General features: G+C 41.5%; 1 protein-coding gene across 1 annotated transcript in view; it reads left to right on the top strand.

Moving 5' to 3' along the window:
* STAC (SH3 and cysteine rich domain) overlaps positions 1 to 15,693 on the top strand; it is a 423,240-nt gene extending 407,547 nt beyond the window's left edge. Inside the window, exon 11 of the mRNA XM_073630594.1 lies at positions 11,508 to 15,693. Within this exon, the coding sequence (XP_073486695.1) occupies positions 11,508 to 11,606 (99 nt within the window). The 3' untranslated portion in view covers positions 11,607 to 15,693. The remainder of the gene's footprint in view (positions 1 to 11,507) is intronic.
* Positions 15,694 to 16,508: the final 815 nt, after the last annotated feature.

Below are 16,508 nucleotides of genomic sequence, written 5' to 3'. Positions count from 1 at the left end.
ATCTTGAGATGTCACCTTAACACTTGTTTAAAAGTGTCTTGAAATTGTCTGAAACATTAGTATGGATTCCTCCTGACTTTTCAGCTGTGTCTCCATTCATAGCTGTCTGGCATTCTTCTAAGCTTGACATATTTCAACATTCATCCAACAAGTCAGAAGAATCTATCCTCTATAGTTCCAATTTGGAGAAAAGAAAAAGTGTCAAGTTTCATCTTACTGAAGCGACACACTAATATTTTTCATTACTGGGTTATTATTACCTGACATCTATTTTATTAGTTTTATACTTTTCTAGGCAGATGCACAGCTGCACAGCTGAAAGTTCCATTGCTTAAAGCTTTTATTCATTATGGCAGTGTCTGAGAGTCTGGAATATCAATTCTGGCACTACTGTTGGGGGAAGAATAATGGAGATCCCAAAATGTCACAAAAAACATTTTGAGTATCCATATGTGTGTGCAAATGCACACATATGAGCGCTTAAAGCCTACCTAAAGTCATAAAAAAGTTAGCAAAACTTCACTGATATACAGTAACGGGGACCACCAGCTGACTGCACATCTGTTCGGACATACTTTTGAAAAGGCTTTTTAGTGTATGTCTTGGGGAAAAAACTAAAACAAGTAGAATGACAAGGACAACTCTTAATACTTCTCTTCCCAGCAGGCAGTGAGTCCTTATTTCACACTCTTTAAAAGCTGTGCCTTCTAGGAAAACTTTCAGCATCTGACATTTCTGAATGTGTCAGATAGTTGCATTTCACAAAATGCAATTTCAAAACACCGGGAAATGTGTTGAATGTAAGATTTCCAGTGGAGCAGCTAAAAAGAGTGAAGTGAGGTCATGCTGTCTGCTGAAGGCATATTCTGGTGAAGGTTAAAGGCATTTTCCACCTTTTGCAAAAGATTATTAAATGCATCCATATTGCAAATAGAACGAAAAAAATGCATTTATTAATTATTTGTGGTTTTAGGGCACAGGCTTCTGCAGACTATTCCTTCAGGCCCATGTCTGTGCAGACTTTCAGTAAACATGGTCATACGTGGATTGAAATTTGGCTGATTCAGCCAAATTTCAATCCATGTATGGGCAGGGAGATTGTACAGAAGCCGGTCTACTGATCGACTTCTGTATACCGTCGTCCTTTTGGTTTTTTCCTGCTATAGCCTGAAACGCTGATCAGTGTTTGTTGATAGCAGGAATGCCTCCTCAAATGTGTGGATGGCAGAGTAGGGTCTGCCTTATGGAGCTGGAAAAAGTATACAATGGACTCTATGTGTGGTGATGTCACTGCATTTGTACTCCGTTATGAACTAGGAGTCCTTCTGCTGTGGTGGCAGATCAGACTTGTAGATGTCCATTAGCAAACCTGCACAGCTGCAAAAAATTATAAAAGAAGACTGTGGGGAGAAGCACCCTGTAAATCAAGTCGGAGGGTGAGGCAGTTTGGATTTGGGGCTGAGGAATCACACCATGGGGGTTATTTATAAAAGGCAAATCCACTTTGCACTGCAAGTACACTTGAAAGTGCACTGAAAGTGCACTTGGAAGTGCAGTCACTCTAAATCTAAGGGGTAGATCTGAAATAAATGGAAGCTCTTCTGATTTTATCATCCAATCATGTGCAAGCTAAAGGGCTGTTTTTTATTTTCCTTGCATGTCCCCCTTGGATCTACAGCGACTTTACTTCGAAGTGCACTTTTAGTGCACTTTCAAGTGCACTTGCAGTCCAGAGTGGATTTTCTTTTAGTAAATAACCCCCCATGCTTCATTTTACATCCTAAATATGGGTGCAACATGAAACAAAGCTAGAAAAGTGTAATTAGCCTTTTAGAGTCTTCTTATGACGCCATTAAAATACCAACAATACAACCACTGCTGCAAAATATATCAACGATAAACAAAGCTGTGATATATTATTAAAAATTTTCCATCGCGCTGGTAGATGTAAAATAAATGATAATGACTAGATAATTTCTAATTGAGTATTTCCTATAAAAAAGGTATAAATATTGCAGCAAAATGAGGGTGTTTCACACCAACACTTGATACGATAGATACTTGAATGTATTTCGCGCAATATCAACAATACTCGATAAATATGTGTAAATCTGTGTAACATACACAAAATTAAGGTTTTTTGATAATGGGTGCTACAGCTGTAGTTGCTAGGATCAGTTATTTCTATGCTGCAACATATAGTAATTCCCAATATCTATTAATAAAGTGATGGTGCTATAATAATAAAGTGCAGATATATAACAATCTATTATATTATTGTGACACAAATGTCGTGAATTAAAACAGATTAAATAACGTGAATAAATTAGCATGAATAAATAAATTCTCGTGAGTGAAATATTTTCCTAAAGTTCTAAATATATGATATTATGTGCAACCCATCATAAATAAAATCTTAAACAATAAAAATGCCAGCAATGGTCCTTAAAATAGTGCTGTCAGAATTCATTTAAATGTGACCTTAAAGTGCAGGTGATAAAGTTGTAAAATTAAAAATATATATGAAATTAAAATTAAAAAAAGTTCTTGAAAAAATAGATAGATGGCAATGATGAAAAGGTATTAAAAATAGTTCTTCTATTCAGATCTGTTCTATCTTGTATACTGGATGTATTATTCTTGTGATGGTGCCTCCTAGTGTGGTCCCACAGAACTCTCACCTTAATTTTGCAATAATCAGGCTTTTAGTTGTTGTGGCTTTAAGACGTAGAGGCAGTGTCTGGGAGCCTCTCCTTCTTTGTTGTTATCTCTCCATACTTTCTTCTCTGTCACTCCGCTCTGGTGAGACTCAGTATCAGGGGAGATAAAAATAGGGGAGGAGGAGAGAGAAGAAAGGCTCCACTAGTGTATTAACGTTTTTAAAATCAAAGGGGTGGTGTTTATTTGGTTATTGCTCTTACATTTAAAACATCTAAAACAGGAAGAGTAAATAAGTGAATGATCTGGCGTTCTCAGCGCCCTCTCACTTGTGCTTCAACGCGTAGGGATTGGCTGGAGCGGCACACACACTGAAGCACAAGTGAGAGGGCGATGAGAACGCCAGATCATTCACTTATTTACTCTGCCTGTTTTAGATGTTTTAAATGTAAGAGCAATAACCAAATAAACACCACCCCTTTGATTTTAAAAACGTTAATACACTAGTGGAGCCTTTCTTCTCTCTCCTCCACCCCTATTTTTATCTCCCCTGATACTGAGTCTTACCAGAGCGGAGTGACAGAGAAGAAAGTATGGAGAGATAACAACAAAGAAGGAGAGGCTCCCAGACACTGCCTCTACGTCTTAAAGCCACAACAACTAAAAGCCTGATTATTGCAAAATTAAGGTGAGAGTTCTGTGGGACCACACTAGGAGGCACCATCACAAGAATAATACATCCAGTATACAAGATAGAACAGATCTGAATAGAAGAACCATTTTTAATACCTTTTCATCATTGCCATCTATCTATTTTTTCAAGATATTTATTTTAATTTTAATTTCATATATATTTTTAATTTTACAACTTTATTACCTGCACTTTAAGGTCACATTTAAATGAATTCTGACAGCACTATTTTAAAGACCATTGCTGGCATTTTTATTGTTTAAGATTTTATTTATAATGGGTTGCACATAATATCATATATTCAGAACTTTAGGAAAATATTTCACTCACGAGAATTTATTTATTCATGCTAATTTATTCACGTTATTTAATCTGTTTTAATTCACGACATTTGTGTCACAATAATATAATAGATTTTTATATATCTACACTTTATTATTATAGCACCATCACTTTATTAATAGACAATACAACAATACAACAATATTACTATATGTTGCAACATAGAAATAACTGATCCTAGCAACTACAGCTGTAGCACCCATTATCAAAAAACCTTAATTTTGTGTATGTTACACAGATTTGCACATATTTATCGAGTATTGTTGATATTGCGCGAAATACATTCAAATATCTAAAGCTGTGATATAACTACCCAAATACAAAGCTCATAAACATTAAATAAAAAGGAGTACAACTCTATTAGTGCAGCAATACACTTCAAAGTGCAGATCCTGTGCAAAAATAGCAATTCATATGAGTTCATCAAGTTTCCAACATATAAATGCATTAACATTCAGTAAGAAAAAAGTCTATATAAAACTTTCAAAGCTGTGCTGTCACGGAACGTCCCACACTCCGCTTCAGTGCTTCCGCCATATACCACTTCCTCCCAGTCTGTATACAGATATCAGATATTCCAACCTCTCTGAGCACAAAACAAGGCGACACTTGCTTGTTGCTAACATGAACTCACTTTATTCAGAACCAGAATACAGTCTTATATACAGGAGAAGATGAGGTTCCCCCCTCCTGCTTATATTACTCTAACAATACAAATGTAACCTAATTAACCTAATTAACCTGAGCTAATTAACTAATCCTTTATACAGCCTAGGTGACTGAGACATGACCTTTTGCCCAGACTGAGTTAATTATCACAGGACAGTTTCTCCCAATAGCAGCAGCTCCAATAGGAGTCGTCCCATCTCCTACATTGTATAGAGGACAATGTGATCAGCTCATTCAATTAACATAAACACAGGGTTAATTAGAACAAACAACAATGTGTGGAATACCCTTAGAACCTGTGGTAAGCCAATTTACATTAAACACATTATAGCAGAGAACAAGACAGGTAGTTGGAATTGATGACACCAGCATCTCCTCACAGTATGTGTCCCAACAGTATGAATCAAACAACATACAATATATACATATATACACGACTGAGTCTGATTAGTACAGTTCAGACTAGATTTCTAATTCACCTCATAAAGAGTATTGTTCTCTTGAAAATCCAGGGCCCATAATCAAAAGGCAAGAGGCTTGCATTCAGTCCTCTCCAACAGCCTCTGTCCCGGCTAGGTCTGTCACATTTCTCCCCTTTCAGCAGGAGACTAACACAGGAGGAGACCCCAGACGGGTTGACTCCGAAGTTAGTCCATAGTTCCAGTCCTCTACTGCCTGTACCCACACAGTACCCCAAACAAATTGTTCCAAACAGAGTATTACTCACCCAGCCATCCTCTGCCTCCCTCAGAGAACATGCCCACCGCTGGAGAGAGGCCTGGACTGGCCCTTCTCCCTGGAGTCCTTTCTGCCGCTGGAGAGAAGACAGGGGGACTGGGCTCACTCCATCCTGCTGTTGGGGATCTGGGCCGACTGCCCAGCATCCCTGGGGTATACAGGTGGAGACTGAAGCCCCATCCTCCGACACCAGGTCAAGCTGCAGTTGTGAGGTGTTGACTGCATTCTCTCCTTGGATCCTGATCTGCAGCTCGCGATAGACTGCCACCTCCTCAACTTGGGCCTCCACAATTGCTGCAGGTGTGGGGCAGAGGTCTTGGACCCTCTGTCCAGTTGCCAGCACTTCTGCTGGGGATTTGCTAGGTGGTTCCTCCTCTACAGAAACGTCTATCAAATCCTCAGTCTCTGGAATTGCTAAAAGTGTGCGACAAAGGTCTTGGACCCTCTGTTCAGATACCAGATCTTCAGCTGGAGAAGTTTGTTGTAACTCCATAGATGCTGCTGGCAGAAAATCACATGTCCCTGTCAGTGTTGTGGGAGAAAGGCCGACTACCTCTTCTCTCAAGAAGGCCGAAGCCACTGTTGGTGCTGGGCAGAGCACAGTGAACTTTGACCCTGATAGCAGCTCTTCTGCTGGAGGCTCATCAGGTTGTTCTTCCTCAGCAGAAAAGTCTATCAAATCCCATGTCTCAGCAACTGATGTCTGGGGATATAGGTTCACCATCTCCTGTCCATGGAACCCAGAAGATGCTATCATTGCTGGGCAGAGGTTAGCAGAGCTCTGCCCTGTTGTCAGTACTTCAGGTTTGGGGACGGCAATCTCCGGATTTTCCACTGCCGATTCTCTGGCATGCTGCTGAACGTGTTCTAGCAGTTTCCTGTATGCCCTTTCCAGATGCTGTTCCTTCCTTAGCAAATGGTCCTGATCAGGTTTGAGCTCTGAGACCCCTGCAAGACTGAGCATAGCCTCTCTATATTCTCACAGGTCCTTAAGGTCAGGTTCCCCTTCATCGCCAAACCTAAAATGATCTGTAAGGCTCTCCCACAGCAATCCAGGGCCTCCAAAGTCATATCCCTCCGGAGAGCATTATGTTGTCTCCCCTAAATAACCCTGCTCTGCATGCCATTGCAGAGCCCAATAACGATTGTCCAGCTCTATCTCCTGCTGGACCAGCCTGTCCAACTCAGTCACCCATTGCTCCTGGGGCCGCTCTCCCAGGAATGCCATCCGCAATGCCCGTTGGTCACTGGCCCGTTGCTCTTGGGTTGGAAAGCACTTGCCCTGTTTTATACCAGCGAGCTGGAGGGCTCCAATCCAGAGCTCCACCCGAATCTGCTGCCTGAGCTCCAGGTATTCATCCTTAGACACAGTCCTGGTGTATGTTGAAAGGATGATCCGCAGCAGCCCCGGGAACTCTGATGCCAGGTCCATATCTCTGCTGGGGTGACTGAAGTCTGCTATGCTGATCTTGGATCCAGTTGGAGGTTTGGATGTCCCAGACTGCAGGAAGCTTTCCCGCTGCTTGCCACCAATGTCACAGAACGTCCCACACTCCGCTTGAGTGCTTCCGTCATATACCACTTCCTCCCAGTCTGTATACAGATATCAGATATTCCAACCTCTCTGAGCACAAAAAAGGCGACACTTGCTTGTTGCTAACATGAACTCACTTTATTCAGAACCAGAATACAGTTTCATATACAGGAGAAGATGAGGTTCCCCCCTCCTGCTCATATTACTCTAACAATACAAATGTAACCTAATTAACCTAATTAACATGAGCTAATTAACTAATCCTTTATACAGCCTAGGTGACTGAGACATGACCTTTTGCCCAGACTGAGTTAATTATCACAGGACAGTTTCTCCCAATAGCAGCAGCTCCAATAGGAGTCGTCCCGTCTCCTACATTGTATAGAGGACAATGTGATCAGCTCATTCAATTACCATAAACACAGGGTTAATTAGAACAAACAACAATGTGTGGAATACCCTTAGAACCTGTGGTAAGCCAATTTACATTAAACACATTATAGCAGAGAACAAGACAGGTAGTTGGAATTGATGACACCAGCATCTCCTCACAGTATGTGTCCCAACAGTATGAATCAAACAACATACAATATATACATATATACACGACTGAGTCTGATTAGTACAGTTCAGACTAGATTTCTAATTCACCTCACAAAGAGTATTGTTCTCTTGAAAATCCAGGGCCCATAATCAAAAGGCAAGAGGCTTGCATTCAGTCCTCTCCAACAGCCTCTGTCCTGGCTAGGTCTGTCACATTTCTCCCCTTTCAGCAGGAGACTAACACAGGAGGAGACCCCAGATGGGTTGACTCCGAAGTTAGTCCATAGTTCCAGTCCTCTACTGCCTGTACCCACACAGTACCCCAAACAAATTGTTCCAAACAGAGTATTACTCACCCAGCCATCCTCTGCCTCCCTCAGAGAACATGCCCACCGCTGGAGAGAGGCCTGGACTAGCCCTTCTCCCTGGAGTCCTTTCTGCCGCTGGAGAGAAGACAGGGGGACTGGGCTCACTCTATCCTGCTGTTGGGGATCTGGGCCGACTGCCCAGCATCCCTGGGGTATACAGGTGGAGACTGAAGCCCCATCCTCCGACACCAGGTCAAGCTGCAGTTGTGAGGTGTTGACTGCATTCTCTCCTTGGATCCTGATCTGCAGCTCGCGATAGACTGCCACCTCCTCAACTTGGGCCTCCACAATTGCTGCAGGTGTGGGGCAGAGGTCTTGGACCCTCTGTCCGGTTGCCAGCACTTCTGCTGGGGATTTGCTAGGTGGTTCCTCCTCTACAGAAACGTCTATCAAATCCTCAGTCTCTGGAATTGCTAAAAGTGTGGGACAAAGGTCTTGGACCCTCTGTTCAGATACCAGATCTTCAGCTGGAGAAGTTTGTTGTAACTCCATAGATGCTGCTGGCAGAAAATCACATGTCCCTGTCAGTGTTGTGGGAGAAAGGCCGACTACCTCTTCTCTCAAGAAGGCCGAAGCCACTGTTGGTGCTGGGCAGAGCACAGTGAACTTTGACCCTGATAGCAGCTCTTCTGCTGGAGGCTCATCAGGTTGTTCTTCCTCAGCAGAAAAGTCTATCAAATCCCATGTCTCAGCAACTGATGTCTGGGGATATAGGTTCACCATCTCCTGTCCATGGAACCCAGAAGATGCTATCATTGCTGGGCAGAGGTTAGCAGAGCTCTGCCCTGTTGTCAGTACTTCAGGTTTGGGGACGGCAATCTCCGGATTTTCCACTGCCGATTCTCTGGCATGCTGCTGAACGTGTTCTAGCAGTTTCCTGTATGCCCTTTCCAGATGCTGTTCCTTCCTTAGCAAATGGTCCTGATCAGGTTTGAGCTCTGAGACCCCTGCAAGACTGAGCATAGCCCCTCTATATTCTCACAGGTCCTTAAGGTCAGGTTCCCCTTCATCGCCAAACCTAAAATGATCTGTAAGGCTCTCCCACAGCAATCCAGGGCCTCCAAAGTCATATCCCTCCGGAGAGCATTATGTTGTCTCCCCTAAATAACCCTGCTCTGCATGCCATTGCAGAGCCCAATAACGATTGTCCAGCACTATCTCCTGCTGGACCAGCCTGTCCAACTCAGTCACCCATTGCTCCTGGGGCCGCTCTCCCAGGAATGCCATCCGCAATGCCCGTTGGTCACTGGCCCATTGCTCTTGGGTTGGAAAGCACTTGTCCTGTTTTATACCAGCGAGCTGGAGGGCTCCAATCCAGAGCTCCACCCGAATCTGCTGCCTGAGCTCCAGGTATTCATCCTTAGACACAGTCCTGGTGTATGTTGAAAGGATGATCCGCAGCAGCCCCGGGAACTCTGATGCCAGGTCCATATCTCTGCTGGGGTGACTGAAGTCTGCTATGCTGATCTTGGATCCAGTTGGAGGTTTGGATGTCCCAGACTGCAGGAAGCTTTCCCGCTGCTTGCCACCAATGTCACAGAACGTCCCACACTCCGCTTGAGTGGTTCCGTCATATACCACTTCCTCCCAGTCTGTATACAGATATCAGATATTCCAACCTCTCTGAGCACAAAAAAGGCGACACTTGCTTGTTGTTAACATGAACTCACTTTATTCAGAACCAGAATACAGTTTCATATACAGGAGAAGATGAGGTTCCCCCCTCCTGCTCATATTACTCTAACAATACAAATGTAACCTAATTAACCTAATTAACATGAGCTAATTAACTAATCCTTTATACAGCCTAGGTGACTGAGACATGACCTTTTGCCCAGACTGAGTTAATTATCACAGGACAGTTTCTCCCAATAGCAGCAGCTCCAATAGGAGTCGTCTCGTCTCCTACATTGTATAGAGGACAATGTGATCAGCTCATTCAATTAACATAAACACAGGGTTAATTAGAACAAACAACAATGTGTGGAATACCCTTAGAACCTGTGGTAAGCCAATTTACATAAAACACATTATAGCAGAGAACAAGACAGGTAGTTGGAACTGATGACACCAGCATCTCCTCACAGTATATGTCCCAACAGTATGAATCAAACAACATACAATATATACATATATACACGATTGAGTCTGATTAGTACAGTTCAGACTGAATTTCTAATTCACCTCACAAAGAGTATTGTTCCCTTGAAAATCCAGGGCCCATAATCAAAAGGCAAGAGGCTTGCATTCAGTCCTCTCCAACAGCCTCTGTCACATGTGCAAATCATGTACAACAGCAATAGGCAGTTATTAGTTCATAAATTTACCATTTTAATCAGTGCTCCACACCTGAGAGAAGGGTGTTAACTCTCCCACCACTCAGTGTTGCCAACCGTCAGTATTTTTACTGGTAGCCAGTAAAAAATGGTACTTGTCTCCTACCAGTAAATGCCAGTAAAAGGCAAAGGTTGCCAGTAAAATATGGCTGTGACACTCAGCTCGTAACTGCACATACTGAGACCATCTGAGTACCTACTATAATGTATTCGGGCAGCGCCGGCGGGGTGCGGGTCTGGCAGAGGCAGTGCCTGAGTGTGTCGTGTGATGTCATGGTGCAAGGGGGCGGTGCATCCGAAACCTCTTGTGCAGGTCTGTGGGACAGGAGCAAGGCAAGCCGGGAGTGGGACTGTCTGTTTGGACTGGAGTGGAGTGAAGGGATCACCTGGCGTTGAGAGACTGTCACTGTGACTCAGGAGGGGATGTGTCGTGTCGGTGAGGTTTCATCATCATCTGTGCTTAGGGTTGCCACCCTTCCGGGATTCAACCGGACAGTCTGGGTTTTAAATCAGGTTTCAGTCCACTTGAAACATTATTCAGACAGTAATGTGGCTCAGAACAGGGCCTGACAGGAGGGTGAGGGGAGCACTATGTGTGCCGCATTACTATTCTCTTTAGAGTGTCCAAAGGTGTCCCAGGTCTGTTACATTCCCATAGTGTATATTACAAATTTAAAAAAAAATTGCTGTGTGCCACTAAAGTGTTCGGGTTTGGCTTGAATCAAAAGTGGCAACCCTATCTGTGCTGCTGCACACTGCTGTCAGTGTCACCGTGAGAGTCCGTTTCATGTGTGTGCCTGACTATTCTAATTTCTTACTCTTTCTTACTTACTTACTACTGTATATCACAAATAAAATAAGAAATATGTTATAGGCCTTAACATCTACCTTAAATCACATTGCTAATTGCATAGTGTACTTTTTTGTAGCCGAAATACTGAAATTTGCACTTTAAAAAAACTGTAATTTTGTAACTTTTGAAAATGGCAGTAAAAATTTGGCGGTGCCAGGAAATTTTGGGTGTCATGTCAGTAAATTTCAAACTCGTAGGTTGGCAACACTGTCACCACTTCCCCTATAGACAAAAACTCAACAATCTAAACTGACCTAATAAATAGGTCTTAGCAGGCTTTTATCTGAAATTTGTATATTTACTGCTGTCAGTACAGGAACCATTCCTCCAAAAGTAACACTCATTTAAATGGACAAGAAAGGAAGAAGGAGATCAACATTTATTAAGAGTTAAAATAAAACCATTAAAATCACTCACACAGTAGAAGTGATTGCCCGCCACTAAGGTATGTCAGCTCAGTCCTCCCCCAGGCTGTGGCACTCTATACCGCTAGTTCAATGTGTGCGAGTGTCTGCCAAAATATGTGATGATGTCACATTGTTGTAGCCCCACCTAATGCATTTCATCACAGATGGCCTTCCTCAGGGAGATGGACCTCGGCTCAATGAATAAAAGTAATGAGACTGCTCAAACAGCATTTTCTGCCTCCCTGCATTTACTTTGCTCAATTAGATTAGAAAAAGAGTCAGATTGAATAAAGATGTTTTTCAATTTGTAAACTAACTAAACTAACAATTTGTAATTAAAATAGCTAAAACAGTACTTTTCTTCCTAGATTTGTTCAAGTTCCGAGAAGGAGCAAAATGGTTTTCTCAAAGTGGTCAGTGGGAAGAAAAAAGGCTTTGTACCCATGGATGTTTTGGAAAATATCTGACTGACTTGAATGTTACCATCATCCAAGTTTTCAGGGGATGCTGGTCTGCATCATGTGGTATCATGACTAAGAAGAGTCACACTGGCCACAGTGAATGGATACACAGAAGAGAGATAAGAAATCAGAAGATTCCCAGGACTGTTAAAAACCAAGAAGAGCAGACTCTAATAGACTGTGTAGTAAAGCATTACAGATTATGCGTTATCCTTGCGTGGAAACAAAAATGCTGCAGTGGTGATAATCAAAGAAGACAAAGCCTCTCTATGTGTCTTAAATAAGCTGCTCTGCTAAGTCTTACATTTTTAAGGGCAGTTTCAAAGGAGTAGTATCACAGTTATGTAATTGCCTTTATGGGACGAGCTTCCTTCGTCAGTGTTCTCTTTTGTAACATTGAAGTAATCTATTTACCTCCCTGTACCCATGGTGTAAAAAGTACAGTAGACTGTAAGCTCTATGGGGCAAAAACTGTGCCTGCTAACATTTCTTGTATAGCGTGGTGTAACTTAATTCTGTTTTTTACTCTATAAATCAGGATGGGAACATAAATGCTAATATGCAGTACTTCAATCACATGTATCATGTTTTTTTCTGTGCCAGAGGCATGGATTCTGGTCATCAATATTTACTTCATATGTACATTGATTAATTTATTCAGCATCCTTTTCAACGTCAATGTTACAAAGTACATAAATCAGTCACTCCCTTTTGGGATATCATTGCATATGTAATACGAATGTGAATGAATTTTAAGGATACATTTTATGTTTCTTTTTTTATACAATCAGTGTTTTTTATGTTTTCATAATGCACATAGAATTGCCTAATAATGGAAGCCACATCCTTTTTATAGTTTACAAAATCCCCAGTTATTTATGCAGGCAGAAGATTTTTTTTTTAAAAAAGTAAAAAGGTTATATGCCCTAGGCAAACACAAGTTTATATAAAAAGAGGTGAAAATGTTTTGCCAATATGTTAAACAACATAAAAAGACCTTAAGATGCTTAAAATATGTATTTAACAAAGTCTTAAAATTTTGAAAGCTATTATATACAGTATGTGATCAGTAATTTCAGTTCAGTATAATCTAGGGGAAGGCTGACAGCTGCGTCCTTCAAAAGGGATAGTGCATAGCATGTCAATGGTACTGTGCATCAGCATGGCTGTATTTAGACATTATGCTGCCCATGGCTCAATCAAATGAGGAAGCATCTTTGTTCAGACTTAATTCCTTGTATCATACAATTGTTTTAGAAAAGACTAGAATGCACTTTTGAAGGTAGCATGAGGTCTGTTTTGAAAGGAATACTGTAACTACGTTTCACTATAAAGACCACTCTACAGGAGAAAGAGGGCATGATGTTTCCAAACTAAAGAAAGCCTTCTGATCCCTCTGTGTATTGTTTGACCCCTCTGTATATCCCTTTCCCTGTGCAGTTCTCTTACTGAATTTATCTGCAAATATATCCATCAGAGACAGAAGACAGAAACATGAGGAAAATAATGACGCAATTTGTACCTGATGATGCCCCACTTAATTTTTCTAGTCTACCTACTATGGTTTAATGTGTGTCCACAAAGCTGTAGTTGGATCAGAATTAAGTTGGCACTTGAAAACATTGCTCCAGGTTTTTCAGAGGTGTAGGTTTTATATATGAGAGAACAGGTGACTATGTGGATTAAAATTAACAGGCCAAAAAATCAGCTCCAAGTTGGAAAATAGTATAATTTAGCAGATAGGATGGGTTCCCTCAGTTCAAATGTATTTTGTTTATGTTTGAATTGGTTACAAATGATGGCATGATAGCCTATAAAAGATCTGATTACAATTCATATAAAAGTTAAAATCAATACAGTTTTAATAATGTCATGTTTAAAGCGGGGGTTCACCCACACCGCCAAAAAAAAAAAATATTAAAAGCCAGCAGCTACAAATACTGCAGCTGCTGACTTTTAATACATGGCCACTTACCTGTCCCAGGGTCCAGCGATGTCGGCAGGGGACGTCGAGAACCCGCTCGGTTCTCGGCAGCTGCCGCCGCCATCCTAGGTGAGGGAATCAGGAAGTGAAGCGTTGCGGCTTCACTTCCCGGCTCCCTACTGTGCATGCGCGAGTCGCGCTGCGCGTCCCAAGTGGTCCCCGCTCTCTCCTGGGAGCTGTGTGTTCCCAGCAGACAGCGCGGTGGGGACAGGAAGTGGCGTAGACTCCCATGGGAGTCTATGCCTGAAGTGGGTGCAAATACCTGTCTTAGACAGGTATCTACACCCCCCTCCACCCTGAAAGGTGCCAAATGTGACACCGGAGGGGGGGAGGGTTCCGAAAAGCGGAAGTTCCATTTTTGTGTGGAACTCCGCTTTAAGGACCTTCACAGTTCCAAATCTAATTCATTTGTATCCCATGAAAACGTACTATAGAAAGAACACTGTCCAGGAAAAACTATTTTTTTAAAGTGACCCTAGTCTGCATATAGCAACAGTGGTCAAACCAATGATAATGGTAACATGATCTGCCAATAGGGGAAAGAATCCTGTGACTGATGAGACATGCCTTAATTCACAGACCAAGCTACAGGTAATGTAATCAGTGAAAGAATGGAGGAGAGGATAGGAGGGAGTGCATCCTCATCAAATCATCTTTAGTGCAGCTGAGCCTGGAGATCTGAAGCTGTTAACAGCCACATCACCAGAAGTTCAGTAACAGGAAGAGAACAGGGTAGCCCAGGAGTGAAGATCTCTACAGGATCCAGCGGCCTACACATCATGGGACACACTTCATTACAGGTAAGTAATGTAACTGAAGCTGTGAAGAAAAATGTTTTTTTTACTAATCTTCACCTTTAAAGAAAGTCTAATAAATTAAAGGATGAAATACAAAAATAGTGCAGCACTATTTAAAGTTCATAAAGAAAAAAGTTCATGTAGGAAAACACACAGATCTCCAAGAAAAGTGACAATGTATCTTGATAAACAATAGACTCTGTGCTAGAAGTAGACACTCTATGCTGCTTACCTCAACGCCTGGACCCCTGAATTAACAAAGGGTCACATAGGCTTTCCCATAAAGGGCAAATATCCAAGAGCGTGGTCACAGCAGTCTCCCTGGTGTGGATCTTATGTAAAGACTCATACCATACACGGATATCCCATCAGTTGGTTGGAATGCAGATGATCATCAATATCCCAAGATATAAAAATAAACAAGAAACATCTAGTGCCCTCTGCTACCAAGCACTTAATTGAATGAAAAAAGGAATTACCCTTACAAAAGAGGCACTTCCAATAAGTGCCAGCATACGAGCGCTTGTACATAAAATTACATAGGAGATGGCCCCGGGTGACGTCACGTAGCTCCTTTCCGTAAAATCCAAGGATATGCATTCTGTTATAGATATTTATAAATGCAAATAGCCTGGTATGTTAGCGCTTTTTAAGCAATGTGTATTCACCAGATCTAGGTCCTGTAGAAGTTAACGCTATATGTTGACATCTCCAATAGTCAGTGGTGCAACTATAAACATATCAACTGACACAGCTGTTGAGGGTTGGAGGTGGGGCTCCAGTAGGGAAAAATGAAATGTAGAAAATCTGTGGGCATTTATAGAAAATACAGATCTAGTGCTGTCTTTTTAGGAGTTGGAGATGTTGTAGTTGATACTGACACTAACTCCCTGTGAAGTCTACAGTCTAGAAAAGCTAATGGCAGACACAGAGGAGAAGTCTTCAGGATTGTCACAGCCCCTCACTGTCCCTGTGCAGCATGCAGAATTTAGAAATGGTTGCAGAATGTCTTAGCCGTACAGACTGGTGCCCTTCCCTATCTTGAAGTAGACGTATTGTCTTCAGAACTTCTGATGCCCCCTCCTGGCCAGTACACTAAAATTAACTCTGTATACCAGAATGTTTTTCTGGGGTTATAAAATAATAAGAAAACAGTGCATCTCTTTAGCTAGAAACTGACAAGATTGCTGAGAGGCCACAGAATGATGGCCAGCAGGCAGCATCTAAATTTTGCCATGGGGTCAAATTATCTGTATCAAAAAATATGTTAAAAAATACAAAGTCTTTAAAACATTAGCAGTGCTAAGTTCATATGTGAAATAAAATATAGATAAAGATGAAAAGTTCCACTTGTGTCTTAATTGTGTACAGCAGGGTGTGGGGTGGTAGCTGACCTGTTTATAAAGAATGTTGAACACCAACTCTCTGCTGCTGATCTTCTGTGATACCTTACCCTGGAATACCGCTCTCAGCGGTAATAAGGTATATCGGGACTCAATCGATCTATGATACATGCTTATATTATTTTAATACATTGTAAGTGTACATCTATATGGGATCACTTTGTTTTTTAAATAAAAGTATTTTAATGTACTGGATTACACTATGGGCACTTCTATTTCTTTGCTCGTTATGAGCTTAATTTAGATGGAAGTATGCAGAGTGAGCTGACAGCTATCCAAATATCTATTCACGGATCCAGTCCCATTTGAGTGAACTAAGTCCATCGATATTAAACCAGTGAAAGGCACGCTGTTAACCCATCACCTTCTGGTAAGTGAATTACCTATAGGGGATTCCCATAAAAGCAATGTGGTGAAGGATTTATCTGGGATTTTGATCAGCAGAGAGTTGGTGTTCAACATTCTTTATAAACGGACCAGCTACCACCCCACACCCTGCTGTACACAATTAAGACACAAGTGGAACTTTTCATCTTTATTTATATTTTATTTCACATATGAACTTCTTAAGCGCTGCTAATGTTTTAAAGACTTTGTTTTTTTTAACATTTTTTTTATACCGTTTACATTTTTATAGTAACAGCTATATATATTTTTATTTATCATATTTTTTTGCATGAGCGCTGAGGGAGAAATACTTTGTTTCTGTTTATTTCTCATTGTT

The sequence above is a fragment of the Aquarana catesbeiana genome, linkage group LG05 (genome assembly GCF_042186555.1).
Source record: "Aquarana catesbeiana isolate 2022-GZ linkage group LG05, ASM4218655v1, whole genome shotgun sequence".
Lineage (NCBI taxonomy): Eukaryota > Metazoa > Chordata > Amphibia > Anura > Ranidae > Aquarana > Aquarana catesbeiana.
The sequence above is the reverse complement of the archived record's forward strand: the minus strand, read 5'-3'. Positions and strand labels throughout refer to the sequence as shown.